Raw genomic sequence first — 19486 nt, forward strand, 5'->3', positions numbered from 1 at the left:
GCTTCTAGCAAAAAGTCAGGCACTGCTAGGCAAGGACACTAGTGGTGCGTCTCAGCATAGCCATCTAGCAGTAGGGGGTTGAAACACAACAAAAACGTGAACCACTGTCTTACATGAATATTTTTGAATTTATATTAAAAAAAAAAAAATGTAACAAAAAAAAAAAAAAAAATCGATATTGCCTTTTTGAAAATCAATACAGTATTGCAAAAGAAAATATTGCGATACTCAAGTGTATCGATTTTTTTCTTACACCCACCCAACAATTAGCTCAGTTGTAGAACTGATGTTTGTGTTTAGATCACTGGAACATTTGCGCTCTTTACATCAGCATCATCCGCATACCATGAATATAAATAAACCTAGACATGTAAGGTGCATCAACATCATAAGGTGTTTGTTTTTTTAAAGTTTGTTAAAGTGTTTTATTCAGTCAGTCAGTCTGATGTTGGCAACTGTACCTCCAGGATTCTGCCATGTTTGTCTTGTTAAACTGAGTCACCAGATTTATACTTGTTTGGTGCAGGATTCTTTTGTGTATACAAACATATACCGGTAGTCAGTTAAACTCTGCACTGGATTGTTAATAGAGATTTATATATTTCTATAATAGTTTACCTAATACTAGTAGTACTAGATGCGGTCATAAATAAGTTATTGATTAGGAGATGCTTAAAAAAGGTAAATGATGCGTTGATTAAGTGCTTGTTTTGTGGCTTATAATACATCAGCTGTTATGGAAGCCTTAACAATTCAGAATGAAGCTGCAGCTGCTTTGTGGTGGTGAATAGAAGTTAGGCAGAGGTAGCACACACACCACCATCCACAGGTAAATGCAGCTGATTCTAAGAGCTGCCTCCAAATATAGACTTCAGCAATTCATGACCTCCTGCGGGGGGGGGGGTTATATAGTGAGGAAATCCTGTCCTGGTAGGAACGGAAACCACGGAACAGCTGGAATCCATCATGTGATTTACTCCCATTAGCAGGGAAAGTGAGACAGCCTCACCTTTGAGTAACCCTGAATGTTATTTAGTGCAGCTACACTGCTGCCTGCTGGCTACTACCTGTCACAACAGCAGTGCTCATCAGAGCAGCTACTACTACTTCTATCACTGTTACAGGTACAACTGATGGATACTTGAGCTAAGACGTCACAGATGCAGGAGCAGACATTATGGTGTTGCGTGGACGTTTTACCTGGGCTCAGCTCCACCAGGTAAGGCAGTTTCTCGGGCGGCAAGGAGCTGGTGCTGCCCTCCTTCCCTCGAAGGCCCTTGTCGTCGCCTTTCCTTCCCTTCCTCCCCTGGTAGTCGGGGGGTCTCTTTTTCAGCTGGAACACTAGCGAACCTGACATAAGACATTATAAAATTTGTTAGGATGTTAAATTGAAATGTTGTTTTTTCACCAAAACGATTGAAGTGGTAAAGAGATAATAATAGAGTTGTAATGACTGTAAGTCAGCAGGGGGGGGGCGGTAGCGACCAAAAAAAGAGGAACAGGGTCTGAGAGTTATATCTTTAGTGTGTGTGCGTGAGCGTGTGTGTGCGTGTGTGTGTGTGTGTGTGTGTGTGTGTGTGTGTGTGTGTGTGTGTGTGTGTTACCTCTGTCAGCGGGCCAGTCCCTGAAGATCTGCAGTGGACACTCAGTATCGTCCAGAATCATGTCCTTGCCCGACTTATCATCTTGCTGCAAAGAACACAAGACAGAAAACAAATCGGTCACTTAAGCAACTAAAATATAACAAATTCAACCAATGACCAGCTCAGATGCTTTCTTAGAGAATTTGCTACTATTCACAGATATACTGTGAGACCCCAAAAGACTTTTAATTACAGTCTCAGACAGAAAAAAATCACAGATACTCCTAAATTGAGATATTAAACGGGTCTCATGTCTGAAGGCTCCAGGGTCTACATTAAGATTATATGATTTAAAGATAAAGATTCTTAGTTAAAGATTGATTTCATGTGTTCTGATTTGCTCAAAAAAAACAAAAACAAAGAGTCATTACATGGTTTCGAAGAGCTGTTCTCCTGTAGGTGTACTCTTCCTAATGAAATGATGCGGTTGTCAGGCTTCATAAATATTGCAATTTTGCTGTATTTCTTCACAGGGCGGCCTGTGGTCTGCTACAGCCATCCTAGATCTCTTGATCCAGTTGTCTCATCTCAGTTGACATTGACATTGCCCCCCCCCCAAAAAAAAACAAAACAAAAACAAACACAAAAGCTGGCATGCTAAAATACTAGCGCTAATTCCTCATGCTCACTAACCTAATGGACTTTCCCTGTGCTTTAGCCTCATCAGCAAATTGCTACTGAATATCACCAGTCAGTGGGTCTTCCACTGTATTGGCTGTGGGAGCAGCAGTTATTTCATATGATTGGCCACAGCCAGAGTCCATCTGAGAGGATAGATATGGGAGTGGCTGTGGGGAGCGCAGCCAAGTACAAGTACACGCACGCATGCACGCACGCACACACGCACGCATGCTGCGGTCAAATATGAGTACACCCAATGTGACTCAACATCTGTTTAATGGCATCCACTGCAGCTGGAGGGTCACAAAAACAAGAGTAGAAGAGAACAAGAACTTGCATTTTCCAAAAGTCAAGTTATCCTAAAACTAGTTTAACTTGACTTAACTTGGAGCGTAACAGAACACATTTTATGTTTTTGGTATGTACTGTGATGGAAGAGATGTGTTTAGATGATGACGTCCTCGAGGTTAATGGTGAAGGAGTTGTAGTAAGATAAATGTTGTTACCCGAGCGATGCAGTACTCTCTGGGGTTCTCCTTCTCCAGCCCGTACTTCTCCAGCGCCTCCACCACAGCAAAGTCAGCCGTGTCTCTAGTGGAGAGCAGGATGGTCTTATACGGGATGTTGGGCTTCAGACTGTCAGCGTATATCCGCAAAGTGCCTCCTGCAGGAAAGTACAACACATATTTTGTTAGTCATTGCACCCAGCTAACAAATAAAAGGCCTGACTGTAGAGAGCAAAAAGTAATTAAAATGACAGAAATAACCCTTCAAAACACAAATATTGTATGGTAAATTCAGTATCTTTTGTACTAAAACCCCCAACAACAAAAAAAAGTTAGCAACTATTAATATATTTATTTGTTAACTTCTGCACTATTTTAGTTTCTCATTTCTTGACTTTCACTTTTATACATATTTGAGCATTGTTGAAAGAAGTTTGAGAACTAAGAATTTAATTGCCAATGATTCAGACGTTTTCAGAATCGGAATCCCATTTATGGCCGAGCAAGTTTGCACTTGCAAGGAATTTGCCATGGCGTTAGATGAATACAGTAAACAATAAATATATTATAAAAAGAATAAACAATAAGGTGAAGTACTGCTACAGTCAAGAAAATAAATATAGAGTAGATATATGCTATTGATTTCTGTAATTTTGTGCGAATGACAAAAAAAGACGTTAAACTAGCAAAATCCATGCCAATCAAAATAATGGTAAGGTCAGTTTTTCAGATGACAGGAAACAAACCTGGACATAGATTCCAACATGTTTTGCACAAGGATACTAACTTGACTATATAACATGTATAAATGACAAGAAATTTGGAGTGCTGAAAAAAAAAATAGAACCAGTAGCTGGACGAGACTGACTGACGTGCTCATGAAATATATATATAATATACCACACTTTCATCGGTGATGTGAAAATTATCACTTTCGTAAAACCCACAAGGGAGTCTTCAGCAAAGCAAACAGGGTTTTCAGATGCATCACATAAAATGAGCTTGTTTAAAATAGCACGTTCTGCTGGGAGAACGTCATTGTCTAACCACAAGCCATCCTGTGTCTACTGTATGTTGACAGCGGTGAAAGCTGTTTTCAGAGTTGGTTCACTGGTCCATCTGTCTGTCTGGCAGAGTGATTAGGTAATGCTTGACTCTCACACACTGTACCAGCCAGCGTGTTTGTGTCATTCATTCGGCATGTACGTACGTCTTTGTGTGTGTAAACATGACAGTGTGAGACGTCCCCACGACATATGGCCTGCTGTGGACCAGCTGATGTAAACGGATCAGGGATAGAGAGAGAAAATACATTTTACTATTGTATTAAAAATTTAAATAAAACGTGAAAACCTAATTTCCATTCACTGCTTTTTATAAGCACAACTGGTGGTGATTACAGCTGCAGAACACCTCTACCAGCTGCCTCCTTGAAGATTTCTTGAGCCCTGTCACACTGGATAAGGACGACAGTGAACTGTAATGTTTGTATATGTATATGTAATGTAACAGGTTTTCTCTGCAGATTTTCTTTGGGGTTCACGCCAGTTTTTCCTTAAAGGTGCTCTAAGCGATGTCACGCATTTTTTAGGCTACAACATGTTTTGTCACATACAGCAAAACATCTCCTCACTATCCGCTAGCTGCCTGTCCCCTGAACACACTGTAAAAAAAAAAACGCGGTCTCTGTAGACAGCCCAGGCTCCACAAACGGCAACAAAAACAAACTGCGCCAACCTGCACCACCAAACATAACAAACAGCCAAGTGTTCCAGCCAATAACCGACAAGAAGGATTTGGGGGTGGGGGGTGGGGGTTGGGGGGTTAGTGCGCGGAAGGGAGGGGGGGACGGGATGAGGAGGAGGGAGGGGCAAGCTAGCCTCCGTTTGGTTTGACAATACTTCGAACGTCAACAAGAAATGACGTCACCCGACATCGCTTAGAGCACCTTTAAACCACACAAGGACATTCACAATTGTCCCGAAGCCAATCTAACTCGAAGTCTTTGCATGATGTCATATTTACTCTGGAAGCAGGTTTTTAGATTTGGCTCCATTTATTGTTCCCTCAATCCTGATCGGTTTGTTAGCTCCTACTGCTGTGATGCGTCCCTATATCACCAACGCTGTGCTACACAGTAGGGAAGGAATTAGCCAGGTGATGTGTGCTATTTGTTTTTGCCAGGTCCAGCATTCTCTTGTAGGGAGGCTACAGTTGCGGATTTTTCGATTTGTTATTTATATACTACATTTGTCTAGCTACAACAGCTTGTACGACTGTGTCAATCTCATCCACGCTTGTCGTCATTTTTCTGTCACTACCTTTCATTAATGCGGTTCTGTAGCTAGATTTAAAGATGACTTCTCTATTCTTTATCCCGCTTACTTAACTCCGATTGGTCACGTGTTTCTCCAACCCCTAGAAATAACACAATAGTCACAAGTGAGCACAACACCAAATCTAGTCTAACAAATTGGATGTGGGCGGAGATTCAGAAGACTGGAACCAGGACAAGGAGTTCCATTTTTGCCTCATCTAACAAAATACGTTTACTCCCGTTTGTCTCAGACTGCTTAAGTGTTCTTCACCAATGTCTTGGCAGGCTATAATATGTTGTTTACTCAGAAGTGCTGCAGAGATGGTTGTCCTTATAACAAGTTTTCCAATTTCTGCAGAGAAGCTCTGGAGCTCTTACAAAGAAATCATTAAGCTCTTCATTACTTCCTAGACTAAGGCCTGTCTTAGCGAGCTGTATGAAAAGTCTTGGTGGTTTAAAGCTGCCTCCGTTTCATAATAATTTATTCCACTAAGCTCCGGTGAACGTTTCTTCATACCCTTATTTGGATCTATACTTCAACATATGTCAACATGTCATTTTCTCTGACAACAACTGAGAACTATGAGACTGTAAACTATGTAGGACTGGCTGATCAGAGCTCAAGCTGAGTTTGGAAGAAAATGGTCTGGGTACACGAGTTGACAAGATGGGTTGAATTAGAAGCTCAACAAACAGTTTAATTACCTGAGTCGGGCCTCCCATCACTGCTCATGAACTCCTGCATGCGTTTCTCCAGTTTCTGCTGGCGTCTCCTCTTCATCACCACCTCTGGGTTGGAGATTGTCCTGGTAAAGCTGGTCTCCGGCATGTCCTTGTAAACCTCTGCCGCCAGACGATTGTTTTCCCTAAAACATAAAAACGAGGGCGACGAATGACAGGCCAGAAGACAGAATAAGTGCGAGAGAGAGAAAATAAGAAATGGAGGAACAGAAAGTTCAAAGTTTAAATCACTAATTCTTTCCTTTTTTTCGAGCCTTCTGAGCTTTTCTTGCCATTGATCCTCTCCGAGGACTGAGAGGATGTAAGGGCAGGACAGTAAGATGGATGACTGTGAGCGTGTGTGTCTTACCCGTCCTCCCGGCTGAGCGCCTGCTCGTCTCCATCGGGGATCCGGGCGGACTCCTTTTCTCTCTTCTTTTCCTTTTTCTTCTCCTTCTTGGACAAAGTCCTTTTGAAGTTCTGGATCACTCCATCCTTCTCCTTCTCGGGCCCATTACTCTGACTCTTCTGGTAGAGAGGGGAAGAAGAGTTAATGACGTGCTCTTAGACACTATGAGGTTGTAATAACTTACTAATTTATGACTAAATGAACAAACTGAATGAGGAAAAATTTAGTTCTAAACCTTATTTATTTACGTCTACTACAGTTAGTTATTAAAAGAAATATTTGACAGACCACAGATCAAAATATGATCAGAATATTGGAATTTGTATTACAGATATATAGCTGGTCAATGGTGCAAAACCACATCCAGATATGCTAGATAATGTATGTTGCTAGTAGTTTTAGGTCTAGACTACTAGCGAGTCAGCTCGCTAGTAGTCTCGCATTGCCAGACCTTCCTCCACAGCGCTGTGGAGGAAGGTCTGGCTAGTCCACACAGCATTCCGGGATGGGAGAAAAACGTGCTCTGGTTTATTGGCATTTCTTTAAACCAATCACAATCGTCTTGGGCGGGGCTAAGCCCCGGACACAATCACGGTGCCTCTGCAAAATAGCCTCGGGAAGGAACGTGTTCTGGTGGAACATGTTTACGTTCAAAAGTTGTTTTAGTCGTGCAACAGAAAACTCAGATTGGACAGCTGCCTTGATTTGCCCCTGCAGAGATCTGAGGAACAGTTAACCATAGTCCTCATAAATCCACCAAAGCTTAGAATGCCAACACAAAGAAAGCGATGAGGTGTGGGACATCCGGCCTAAAAAGAGGGACATCTGGCGGAATTTCCGGCGGCACATGAACAATCCCGGAAGTGGAACGTCGTCGATATAGACTAGCTCACTAGTAAACTGACTTGTTAACAGTCAAGCAGGTTAACAGATGACAACAGACAGAGTAGCCCACCTTGGGAAGGATGTCGTTCTCATTCTTCAAGACAAAGCGTCCTTCTCGGTCGTCTTTGTTCCAGTTCAGCTGAACAACAAGAGGCTTCTCGTCCATGTCCAGCTGACGCTCTTCTAACACACACACACACACAAATGCATCAGTTCATCTGAGAGTCAACTATGTCAAATTATTACTATTCCTAGCATTGAAACGTTAAATTCTTAAGATTACTTTGGCTTGGTTGAGTAGGTCAACCCCTTTTACCCCGTCTATAGGACTCACCGCCACTGACATGGACCTCATAAAGGGAGTATTTTGGCGAGGAGAGCATCCTCATGTCTGGTCTGAACTTCTCAGCTAACGTCTCGATGACGTCCTGCGTTGTCGCTGTGCTGGACACTCTGATGCACTTGGTGGCAAAGTTACCGGCAACCCGATCCTGGAAGTAGAACCGCATCACGCCATGGAACTCCAAGTCCTGTTCAGGAGACAGAGAGTCAGTTTGTTATTGTTTACGTGCTATATATATATATATATATATATATATATATATATCCGATTTACTGTGAATATCTTTGGCATTAAAGAAGACAGTTTATTCATTTCAAGCCAACTCATTTAAATGCCCCTCATTATTTTTACATTATAAAAAAAACTGAAAGCAGTCATTATCAATGCCGGACTGTGCAGTAAGGTGAGAGAGAAGCAGCACTGGCTGAGAGAGCCAAGAAGTGGAGTTTGTCAGCAGGATGTGTGTCGAGATATATATATATATTTTTTTTGTCATTCACTGACCTGGCTGTATAACCACAGGCACCTGTGTTGTGCACTGCAACTGACTACAATAACACTATTTCTTAAAACGTTTTTGGGAAAGAATTACGTACTTGGTATTAATTATACGGAAAATAGCCAATGTATACACTTCCAATTAACTACTTCAAGTTACTTGGGTTTAAATGCAGCTTTTGTTTAAGAACATTTCTTTTTCCATACAATAAGCACCAAATGACAGGAAACTTCCTCCACACACACACACACACACACACACACACACACACACACACACAATAATGAACATGCTTAAACACAGACGGTGCCAAATATAGGATGTGAAAGCAGCAGGCTGTTATTGACACCCAGGGCTATCTACGCTGTCACGCGTGTAGGTGCAAATTTATTGCCTACATGTTGAAAGTTCCTGTCTCAAACATACACACACACACAGTCCTGATATGTACCACAGTGCTGACACAGCATGCGTGTGTGCATTCGTTAAGGTTCAGCCGTGAAGATGGCCTTATATTTCATTGTAACTGCCATTAAAACGGTCTTAGAAAGATCTCTGGGGGGAGCTGGAGCTTGTAGACACTAAAAAGCTAGTATGTGCTCTCAGCAAAAACAAAATCTAAAGCAGGACAGAAATGGTCCTGTACCACCCCAGTGAAGTCAAAACGTTATGTACGCAATGTTAACCTATCACACTAACCAGAGTATAAAGCAACCTCAACAGAACTGGACGACACGATTGTGTTCATGGTATACCCCTAAATAATGAAGTAAAACTATAGCTAAACTAAACTATAGCTATACGTTTTCCTAAAGAAAATTGCCCCCTTTTCCCTTCAAGTTCTCTCAGGTTTTATTGCATAAAAATGTGTTCTTGTTCATGTTGTGCCTTCAAAAGCAGCTGCGGGAAAACCCTGACTTGTGGTTCTTCTACAGCGTAGCTATCTTTCCTGTCAGTGCGCCAACAAAGCAATTTTGAATTTGAATTTGAAAGAGACACCGTGGCAGCATTTTCGCAGGGCAGCGAACTGGCCAAACAACTTTTAATGTGACAGATTGAATGAGAGTGTGTGTGTGTGTGTGTGTGTGTGTGTGTGTGTGTGTGTGTGTGTGTGTGTGTGTGTGTGTGTGTGTGTGTGTGAGATAAGGGTAAATGTTTAAATTAGATTTAACTAGATTCATTCTACACTGGTAATGTCGGATTTTGGCCTCTCTATCACATACATTCACACATTTAAAAGAAGATGGTAAGAGGATGTGAAGACTGATTCATAAATGTAGACAGAGAAAGTAAGACAGACTGCTGATGCAAATGTTCTGTTTTTTCCCCTTTACATGAAAGACAAAACTTTCTTCTTCTATCCAAGTCTTTCTCACCTGTTAACAACCCCCACCCCTTTCTCTCGCACTTCCCACATTTGATAGAGACAGTCAGGCAGAGTGGAAATACTGAGCATAGTTTCGATAGGCAAGGGGCGGAGCCGGGAATGTGTGCATGTGTGTGTTGTGATTTACTGCTGGAATGTGGGTCATTGAGGGTTGCCGTTGTCAAGCTTGCGTAACCATTGGTGACTGTTACTGTGGAGACACTAGTCCATTTGGGTTCAAACAAAGCCCAGCTAAGAGGCAGCAGTGGATAATTTACACACTGCCCAGTCCAACCACAGCCTTTTTTTTGCCACTGGGAATAGACAAGTACAAACACATGTAGTTCAAGTCCAGTGCAACAGTCCTACTCTCCCATTCCTCCAGGAGACGGCAAAGTCCAACAGACTCATGCCGCCAGGTTATGGCCCATACCCACACCCCCATGTTCATGGCAATGATCCAGTCTTACACGCACATATTTACAGACCACAGCCAACTCCTGAAACTTCACACCTCGACATTATTGTCCAATCCTACCCTCCCATTCCGCCTGAAAATGGTCCAGTCCAACTTTTCCACATTTCTTAGCCACAGCCCAGTGCTAAAGCACTATATATATCAAGGCCATGGTTAGTAATAAATATGTTTAATGTTTCATCCATTTGAGACAATATCCATTTGACTACAACAAAAAAGGTTGTCATTTAAGCAGTGCTGACTGTATCTCTAGGATTTTTTTGTCAAAGTACAGTATCCTTCCTGGAAATGTAATTTAGACTTGCCAACTTTGTGGCCTTTGGCGAACAATCCCTATTTTTTTTTAGCAAAATTTCATCTTTCAATTACATTCTGACAACACTAAATAAGTCAAACCTCTCTATGATAATCTAATTCTGAGTAATTCTGTAGCCTTGAAGTAGTATGGATAGTTCATAGATTACAATTAACTACAACAACCACTAGCATGAGGACTCCACGGCATATTTGGATGAATGCCACACAGACAACCCAATAACAAACGTGATTGTGAAGGGTGTGACTTGTCTTTAAAGCTATATGGGCTTGCACAACCAAGCACACACAACCAACCAAGGGATTTTTATTAAACTGATGTTGGCTTCATTTCACAAATGAAAAATCTTCATTATTCGCTTGAAAGAAGTACAAGAAAATGGACAAAAGGACAAACTAATTTTAAAGGGCACAAGCCTGACCTCGGACACCATTTTTAGCTTACTTAAAGCTTATTTGAGCGTGTCAGCTAAATTCCAAACATTGCAAAATGTTAAAATGTGCTGGTGCAAAAAACAAGAACAAACTCAGTTTATCCTTTATGCAGCTTTCATTCTAATAATCCCTAACAGCTTTTTTTTATTTCGCAATCAGCACATGGGCTGACAGAAAAAGCTAATGCAGCAGTATGTCTCAAACATAACAACAGCCCGGATAAGACCTGCTACACGCTGTCTGTCAAACACACACACACATTTCCAGTCAAGTCGGTACAGCGGTATCATCAACTGCGGTTTAGGGAACTCTTTGATACTTCTGTCTGTGGGAATGTGTTTACATAGTGGATCAACATGTAATGGATGTGTGACGTACATACATTACATGTTGTCTGCCTCTAACTGTAAGGCTAGTGTGTGCCCTAATCCTCCTTTCTCGCTGTGCCAGGCAGAGGCATCGGCAAAGGAATTCACACACACACACACACACACACAGACACAGACTGAGAGAGAAGGCGAACAAAGATATGTGATTGATACCTGTGACTAAACTTGTAAGACAGGACTATTTATGATACACACACAGGTTTGTGGCACTATCTTTGTGGGGACCCATCATTGACATAATGCATTCCCTAGCTCCTTACCCTAACCATCACAACTAAATGCCTAACCTTAACCCTTACCATAACCTAATTCGACAGACAGACAGACAGACACACACACAGACACACACACTAGGGGTGTAACGGTACGTGTATTCGTACCGGACCGTTTCAGTACAGGGCGTTCGGTAAGGTGCACGTGTGGACCAAACGGCTGAACGCAATCTTTTGTGTGCGGAACATAGGTCAATTTTCGTGTTTCCACACGAACATATTAAGTGGCGGAAGTCTCCGCGTTCAGCGCAAATCCCGCCCTGCAGCTGATTCTAAAGTTTTCATTGGTCATGTCAATATGTCAATCACTGTACAGACACCAAACACTGATCTCTAAACCTACCCGCCGTCACTGTGACCTAAGCCAATGAAATCGACTGCAGGGCGGGATTTCCACTGAAGTGGTTTGGGGAAAAAAATAAAAATCACACACCGCGCGCTGTACAACAACATACACAGCACGCTTTAGCCCAGCCTCTCGCTAGCTAGCGTCATGGCCAATGCAGACAAGCCCATAGACAGTACGGACAAGCCGGAGCTTGAAGAGCCACCCATATCATTAAGGTCTCCTGTTTGGGAACACTTGGGTTTCCCAGTGAAATATGTCAGCGGACAATGACTAGTCGATAAGACGAAAGCAGTGTGCCGACGTTGCTAACGCACTTGAAGAGGCATCACGCGAGTGTGAACATCACTACTACAAGGAAAAAAACGACCGTAATCCAAACGCAGCTCCCGTTGGCATTTAAACAGACCTTTGCTGGTAATTCCGATCGGGCCAACGCAATAACGAAAGCGATTGGTGTTTTTATAGCAGCTGATGTTGTTGACAAGCTGGGATTGATAATGCTGCACTGTAATCCATAGTTAGTTCATTATATTTTATTATGTGATATTGGTTTGAGACTGAGTATTTTATTTATTTATTATTCTTTCTTTATTTTATATACATTTTATTTATTATATTTATATATTGTTTTATAAAGTGTAAACAAATTGTTAAAAAAAAGTTTACAGTAATAAACAACCTGCATGTTTGCATTTCTTTCCCTTACTGTACCGAAAATGAACCGAACCGTGACTTTAAAACTGATACGTACCGAACAGTGATTTTTGCGTACCGTTACACCCCTAACACACACACACACACACACACACACACACACACACACACACACACACACACACACACGATAGCCGTTATCATGTTAGATAAAACCTGATGGAGACCAGGGAGAGAGAATGTTTGTGTTTCTTTGGGTGTGCATTTTAGGTGACACATTGTATATATTAGCGGTAAACCGATTATCCATTTACCGATATTTATTGGCCAATATTAATGTATGCCAATACAAAATTCAGTGATTTACTCTTTGATAGCCCCAAATAAAAATGCATTTAATCCAGGACAGTCAGTGAACCAGCAGGGCCGATATATCAGCTGATATAAGCTTTATAAAGATATGTTGTACGTATTGTATGTAAAGATAAAATATCAGTTCATGGGAATTTTAATTCTATGAAACCTGCATCGAAGGAAATCCCGTATCGGTTCATCCTTAGTAAATACTTCCCACGTTCCCTTTCATGGACTTAAAAAAAACCCTTTCATCTACCACATGCCATTTTCTCTATCACACAAGACCACTCACACACAAACAGTTCATCCGTAAAAAGTGCATGTGAATGTGTGTGTGTGTGTGTGTGTGTGTGTGTGTGAGAATCAGTGTAGAGAAAGCACGCTGCTCTGTGACTCCAACACCTCAGAGTCAAAGGGCACCCAGAGGAGAGGTTGAAGATCACGTCTGTGTCCGTATGGTAAAGTGAGTCCACTTCAGTTTCTGGCTGTAAAAACCAGATCCCACCTGGTGCCCGTCTCTCATATATGTTTGTGTGGGGGTGTGAGGGGCTGTGTGTGTGTGTGTGTGTGTGTGTGTGTGTGTGTGTGTGTGTGTGTGTGTGTGTGTGTGTGTGTGTGTGTGTGTGTGTGTGTGTGTGTGCGCATGTGCAGGGAGGTGGAAGTGGTGAATTCAACTTTGAGGGAACTTTAGTTTTCGCTGCTTGTAAACCAGCAAATTAAATTTCAGACCCGGATTGAATCTGAGGTACAAATAACATTTAAAATGTAACTCTGAAAGTGCTACATTGTTCTAATATTTACTCTTTTATTATCACCTCTTCTTGAGTAAATTCACACCTCTCTAGTGGAATGTAGAATGTTTGTAAATAGACGCAGGAAGGAACTGGAAATAGGATTCACCTAGCATGAAGAAACTGTTAATTCTTCATCTTGTGTTGAATTAACAGAGAAATACATCAACAGAAAACTGTGCATTTGTCAATAAAATTTTAAATTTGACAAAACAGTAAAACTATTATACTTGAGTCATATACGTACGCTTTGGTGTAATATATAGGCTCAGCTGTACATTAAGTATGGGAAATGTGACTCTGAGGTGATATACTTTTCTTAACTGTCCTAGTTACCTCTGGTTGTACTGTATGAGGTTGTATTGTATCTTGATCGGTCAGATATTTACTAACTGGAAAAGCCACATCAAAAACAGACACAACGAGATTCAGGAAGAAATTCAAGGAACAGCAAGAGACTTTAATTGACAACTTGTCTGACACGGGCAATCTCCTGTTGTGTGCTACATGTGCGAAAGGGCAACTCTGGACCTGATTGGTCAGTCATCGTGCGGAGTTCATATGAGAAAACAGCTGCGACTGTAACACTGTGATGACTTCATACATACCGCCCGCCTTAAATTGTGCATTATATCAGTTTAATGCATCAACTGTATATCAGTAAAGTCTCCATTTATGGATGTTGAGACCCGGTATCTATGTCACAAACCGTGAGGGAACAACATTAAGACTAGGGATAGACCGATTATTTTGGGCCCTGGCTGATTATCCGGCCATTCTTTTGGCAGTTTGCAGATTATCTGTATCAGCCTTTTATTTGCCTGATAATAGGGCTGGGCGATATATCGATATTATATTGATATCGGGATATGAGACTAGATATCGTCTTAGATTTTGGATATCGTAATATCGTAATATGACATCAGTGTTGTCTTTTACTGTTTTTCAAGGCAGCATTACAGTAAAGTGATGTACTTCTCTGAACTTACCAGACTGTTCTAGCTGTTTTATTATTTGCCTTTTCCCCACTTAGACATTATGTCCACATTACTGATGATTATTTATCTAAAATCTAAGTGTGAAGATATTTTGTTAGAGCACCAATTGTCAACCCTAGAATATCGCCGCAATATCGATATATTTGGTCAAGAATATCGTGATATCTGATTTTCTCCCTATCGCCCAGCCCTACCTGATAACCGATAAAGTTAATGAATTAAAAAGTGCTCTACTTTGGCTCGGCTACAGCTCTTTGTCTGTCCCCCTGCTTCAGTTTCACTCACCACTGAGTCTGACTTAATGTCCCGCCCACAACACTATCTGACTATCTTTCACCGTGTATTATGTTGAAAGTTTCTAATTTATTAAATTATTGCTTAAAGCATTTAAACAAAGTTTTGTGTTGGAGTTTGTAACATTCCAAAATCTTACTTTTGACTTAAAGATTTTCATTTTCACTGTGAATGCATATCTGTTCCAAATATCGGTTGTCGGTTTTATTAACTACTGATAATCGGTATCGGTCTTTAAAAACCAGTATCGGTCGACCCCTAATTAAGACCACTGGAAGATGCTTGGTTGCAAAAAGGTATAGTAAGGTAATATTTATTTAAAGGTGCACACAAATCGAAAGAATTCTGCCCGACGATGAGCGTTGAGCTACCTATCAGCAATTTGTGTTACAGACATTCTAATGTTTGTCTTTTGCTCTGTGTGCACACATCTGTTGATGCATCCTCATCAGAAGCTTTAAGAAATGTTTTCACTTTTTGCAAGCAAGGCGTTTCCAATCGTGTTGTTTGTCCAAGTTGGTTTTTATAACCGTTCCAAAGGCGATTATAAAATGCAAAAGGTATACTTTGCTACTGATTACTTTCCAAGCTGAGAGATAATGTTGTCCCAACAGCAGCGCCACATTCTCATAGCCTGTAAATGTTTGACTGAAATCTGTCTTTTTGAACTGAACAACCACAAACTACTTCATTCTGCTGATTTACAAACTTTATTTAACCTTGATGTAATCACTTTTATGAGAAACCTTTATTGTAGCCCGCTTTACCGGCCAGAGCACTTCATCACACACAAGTTATCACTTTACTGTTATCCGTCACTATCTCCACACTCTCCATCATGTCTCACTCACTCTTATCACTCTCCCACATCACCTTTTCACTCTGCGTCTTACCAGTAAAGTCAGCAAGCCTCCAAAGCCATTTTTAAACCCATGCTACATACACAGCCTGGGTATATTTGTGTGTGTGAGAAAGTGGGGGAGTGCTGGGTAGGGGGTTATCAGGTGTTCAGGAAACTAACCAGAGCTCCATTTCTGAGCATGTAAACCACTTTTGGTCTCAAGTATGACGCCTCTGTGTGGAGACATGTCTGAGTGAATTCTGGTACAAAAGTAAGATACAATTCAGTATTTAGGATAAGGTGTACACTATTCTCAACTGGGCTGGACAACAATTCAATAGCCCCGTTTACTGCCGTTCAATACTGTGATAAATCTTTAAACGCACTACTACAAACTAATGGAAGGCACAAGTCTAAAGGTCTACTGGAGCCAAACACTAAGATCTAAATGCAAAACAAATTCATTTATATTAATTTGTTGTTTCAATCAAGAAGGCTACTGTTGCTAAAAACTGTTATATCTTAATGTTTATTTCTGACGAGTATCTGCATGCTGTGTACATACTGAAAGAGGTCATTTATTCCTGCTGCTATCAGCTTTGTGAATTACTTTCTTAAAATGTAATGTTTGTAATTATTCTGTTGTGCTTTTTATATATTGGTTGTGTTTGTTGTTTATGTATTACTGCTGGCTGTAAACCAAATTGTGCTCCGGGGATATTAAAGATACCTTGAAATTAAATTAGGTTACTTTCTGTGGGTTATAAATTAAACAATACTGTATTTCTGCTCCTGCAGAGAATACAAATTAATTAAAATGCTCCTGAAATACCAGAGTTATGTAATCGTGCTCTGAAATACATGTCATATAAATATTCAGCTTTTTTGGAGGATTTTTTTGCATTTATTGGATGTTGACATCCAATGAGATTGACAGGAAATGAGGAGAAAGAGAGACATGCAACAAAGATCCCCAGTTGGAATCAAACCGTGGATGCTAACCACTAGGCCTCTCGGACGCCCCAAAAAACATTCACTTTAAACGGAAATGTAAGCTGGTTACACCCTAAAGGCCTTAACAGTTTCATACTGGCCATCCAGCTGTCAGCCGATGATCACATCCAATCCCAGCAGTTGATCACACTATTAGTTTCCACTTGGACAACTTATTTTTACCACTTTCTGCATGAAAGATAGTCAAGTCTTAGATTTCAGATAACAAGAGCCGGACTTCTTTACTTTTTCATTACACATCTGCAACAGTAAGCAGGGGCTAGTTTCTGCAGGCTTCGAGTTCTCTAAAAAAAAACAACAATCTTAATATAGTGGGGATAATGCTCACTGTGATGTGAGAGAAATCCAATATTAGAACAATTAAAGGCAGTAAAATGTTTTCTATTATATAGTCATGGCCCACTGGCTCTTGGATAAACCCCCCAATATTGGGGCAGGGTCTCACTCTCGTTTGTCTGTTTCAGTCTAGTTTTGGGCAGCTTTTGTCTTTTCAGTGGGAAATAAGAAACACAATTTATCACTATTTTTTGAGGCATTTCAGCCCCAAACGCTAGTTGTTCTGTGCAATATGTGACCTAGTTTAAAGCCAAGCTGCCTTTTTGCTTGATAACAACACCACAGCTCTATTTCCCGCACTTAAGACTAAATAACCAAGCTTTTTTTTACTGTTTTGCAACACTTGATTTCTCTTGCACCGATACTGCAGCCCTGTGTTAAATTAAAGACAAATACTGGCAAACCAGAAAAAGGTTAAACCCCAGTTTCCATGGAGACACTGAATACTTGAATTTGGATTTTTCTTTGGCATTTTAAAAAGATGAATTTAAAGAGAAGGGAGGAGAGGGGCTTTCTGGATGATGGCTGTTTGAAAATGAGAATAGATTCCAGCTGCTGTGCGTCATCTTAGTCTTCCACACACACACACACACACACACACACACACACACACACACACGCCTAATAAAATGAACCGAGTCCCTGAGTCAATATTGTTGCAGCCCCACCTGCAGTAACATGGGGGGATTCCTCCCTAAGCCTGTGTCTAAGGTCAGCTGGATCGAGGTTTTAACTCCGATGTGGGGAGGGGAAACCCATCCCACATCAGATCCCAGCAGCAGAGGCATTTCAAAGACATCAGATCAAACACACCGACAGACGGAGAAAAAGAAAGGAGAGGAGGAGAAGGGTGAGGACAAAGAATCCCATCACATGAAGCAGGCGAATGACTTTACCTTTTGCTTTAAATAGCCAAAGGATGCCAGGCTTACAAATATCTCAAATATCTCGGTGCTACTTGCGGTTGCAGGTGTATCGTCAGAAACTCAAATCTGCCTCCTGTCTTACTCGGTGTTTTAGATTTCAATAGGGTTGAGGACATGGCCTCAAGGAAAACAAAAAAAGGGGAAAATGTGCAGAAATGTAGTTCAGTCCATCTACAGCTTTTACATATCCATTATTTTCAAGGGCCCATTTAAGACTGCACAAACTTCATTTAGGTTCAAATATCGTAATTATTAAATTAAAATGACAACAGGATATAAATGATTATGACATCCTAGTGTTTAGGTGGGATGCAGTTGACAGTGCTAACTGTTCTGCTTTCATCTTTCAAGAGCAAGCATGCTGTGCTAAACAAATGTATTACTAAAGTGATGAGGCCTCAAGGCATTTTATTGAAATGCTGACCTTGAAGCGTGCATTTTAACAATACTAATCCCTACATATCCTGAACTTGCATTGTATAAACATGAACAGCTTTGCTTTTGACAGCAGTACAGCTTGCTCACCAGTCTAAACACAAAGGACAGATTTGACCACATAAACCCCAGTTTATCCCAAAGTCAAATAGGTGGATTTCTAATTATTCAACATGCTTTTTAATAATTATTCAATGGCAAAAGAATATAAGCCTGGACATTTGAAACATTCAACGTCATAGCATTAGAATAAAATGTGGGTGGAAAATAAACAGCACAATTCAATTTGCTAAACTGGCTCGTAGGCTACAAGATGTGAGACATTCTTCCCATCAAACATTCAGTAAACAGACCCATATCTGAGCACAGACTACCGCCGTTTGATCGGTTATTGTCAGGGGAACGGACGGAGGAAACCTTGAGCCGTTGTTGATCTATTGCTGACCTTTTTTAACTGTCTGTGGGGAGACACATACAGTTAGAATGAAACCTATGATCATACTATAGCCATTTCCACTCTCGATAGACTTTTTGACCAAAGAAAGAAGTCATATATTGAAATATTACAGAAGCAAAGCAGTACTGTCCTATAATTACATCTTAAAGTTGTTACTGATTATGGTGACAGTACCAATCTGGAATTACTGAATTTCCTGCAGAACAACAACAACCTGAACGACCGGGGAAAACAAAGGGCAGGCAGAGGAGGCCTGTTGTCCTGAATGAATGAAAATACTAAATGCACACATTTCCTCTGTGGCTGCAAAGAAAAGCCTCTTTGTTTCAGGTGAGTTTCTGCTTTGGTATCGAGCCGTCCAGCCTCCACCTCCCTCCCCCCCTTCCATCCAGCTCACCCAGTCATCCTGACAGAGTAAGGCATTGTGGGAAGGTATTGTATAAATCGTCTGGACCCGGTGGCGACACCTGGCCACAAATCAGACGTGCTCACTGCCGCAACGCCTCCATAAGCAACCAACAAGGATCAAGGCTGGCAGATAACTGCATTGAAGGAAATCACTGTGTGCAAATGGGAGTGTGGTAAATGGCCACCACAAGGCCGTTAACAGCTGATGAGTTTGTGTCCTGTCTTACCATCTCATTCATTCATACACACACACAGATACAGAGTAAACCCCACAGTTGATATTAGACATGATGTATAGCCGTCATGGCTGTTAACTTTACTAACAGTGTCGTAAGATGTTTCATTACCTAAAAACATGTCTTCGCAGACACACCTTGTCTCCTTGTTATTCATCACCTGTAAATGTGACCATTCTGAACCTGAAGTCA

At 41.0% G+C, this 19486-nt stretch overlaps 1 protein-coding gene across 33 annotated transcripts in view; it reads right to left on the reverse strand.

The window, feature by feature from the left end:
* Positions 1 to 19486, reverse strand: part of afdna (afadin, adherens junction formation factor a) — a 111367-nt gene that overhangs the window by 69964 nt on the left and 21917 nt on the right. For 27 of the 33 annotated variants that reach the window (XM_035995576.1, XM_031322276.2, XM_035995575.1 and 24 more), the window contains exons 2-8: positions 7436 to 7631; positions 7172 to 7284; positions 6178 to 6335; positions 5793 to 5953; positions 2771 to 2928; positions 1605 to 1689; positions 1201 to 1350 (exon numbers count right to left, since the gene is read on the reverse strand). In XM_035995576.1, the coding sequence (XP_035851469.1) occupies positions 1201 to 1350; positions 1605 to 1689; positions 2771 to 2928; positions 5793 to 5953; positions 6178 to 6335; positions 7172 to 7284; positions 7436 to 7631 (1021 nt within the window). The remainder of the gene's footprint in view (positions 1 to 1200; positions 1351 to 1604; positions 1690 to 2770; positions 2929 to 5792; positions 5954 to 6177; positions 6336 to 7171; positions 7285 to 7435; positions 7632 to 19486) is intronic. The other 6 variants (XM_035995596.1, XM_035995594.1, XM_035995570.1 and 3 more) reach the window with 3 other exon arrangements.

Source organism: Sander lucioperca, chromosome 19 (genome assembly GCF_008315115.2).
Source record: "Sander lucioperca isolate FBNREF2018 chromosome 19, SLUC_FBN_1.2, whole genome shotgun sequence".
Taxonomy (NCBI): domain Eukaryota; kingdom Metazoa; phylum Chordata; class Actinopteri; order Perciformes; family Percidae; genus Sander; species Sander lucioperca.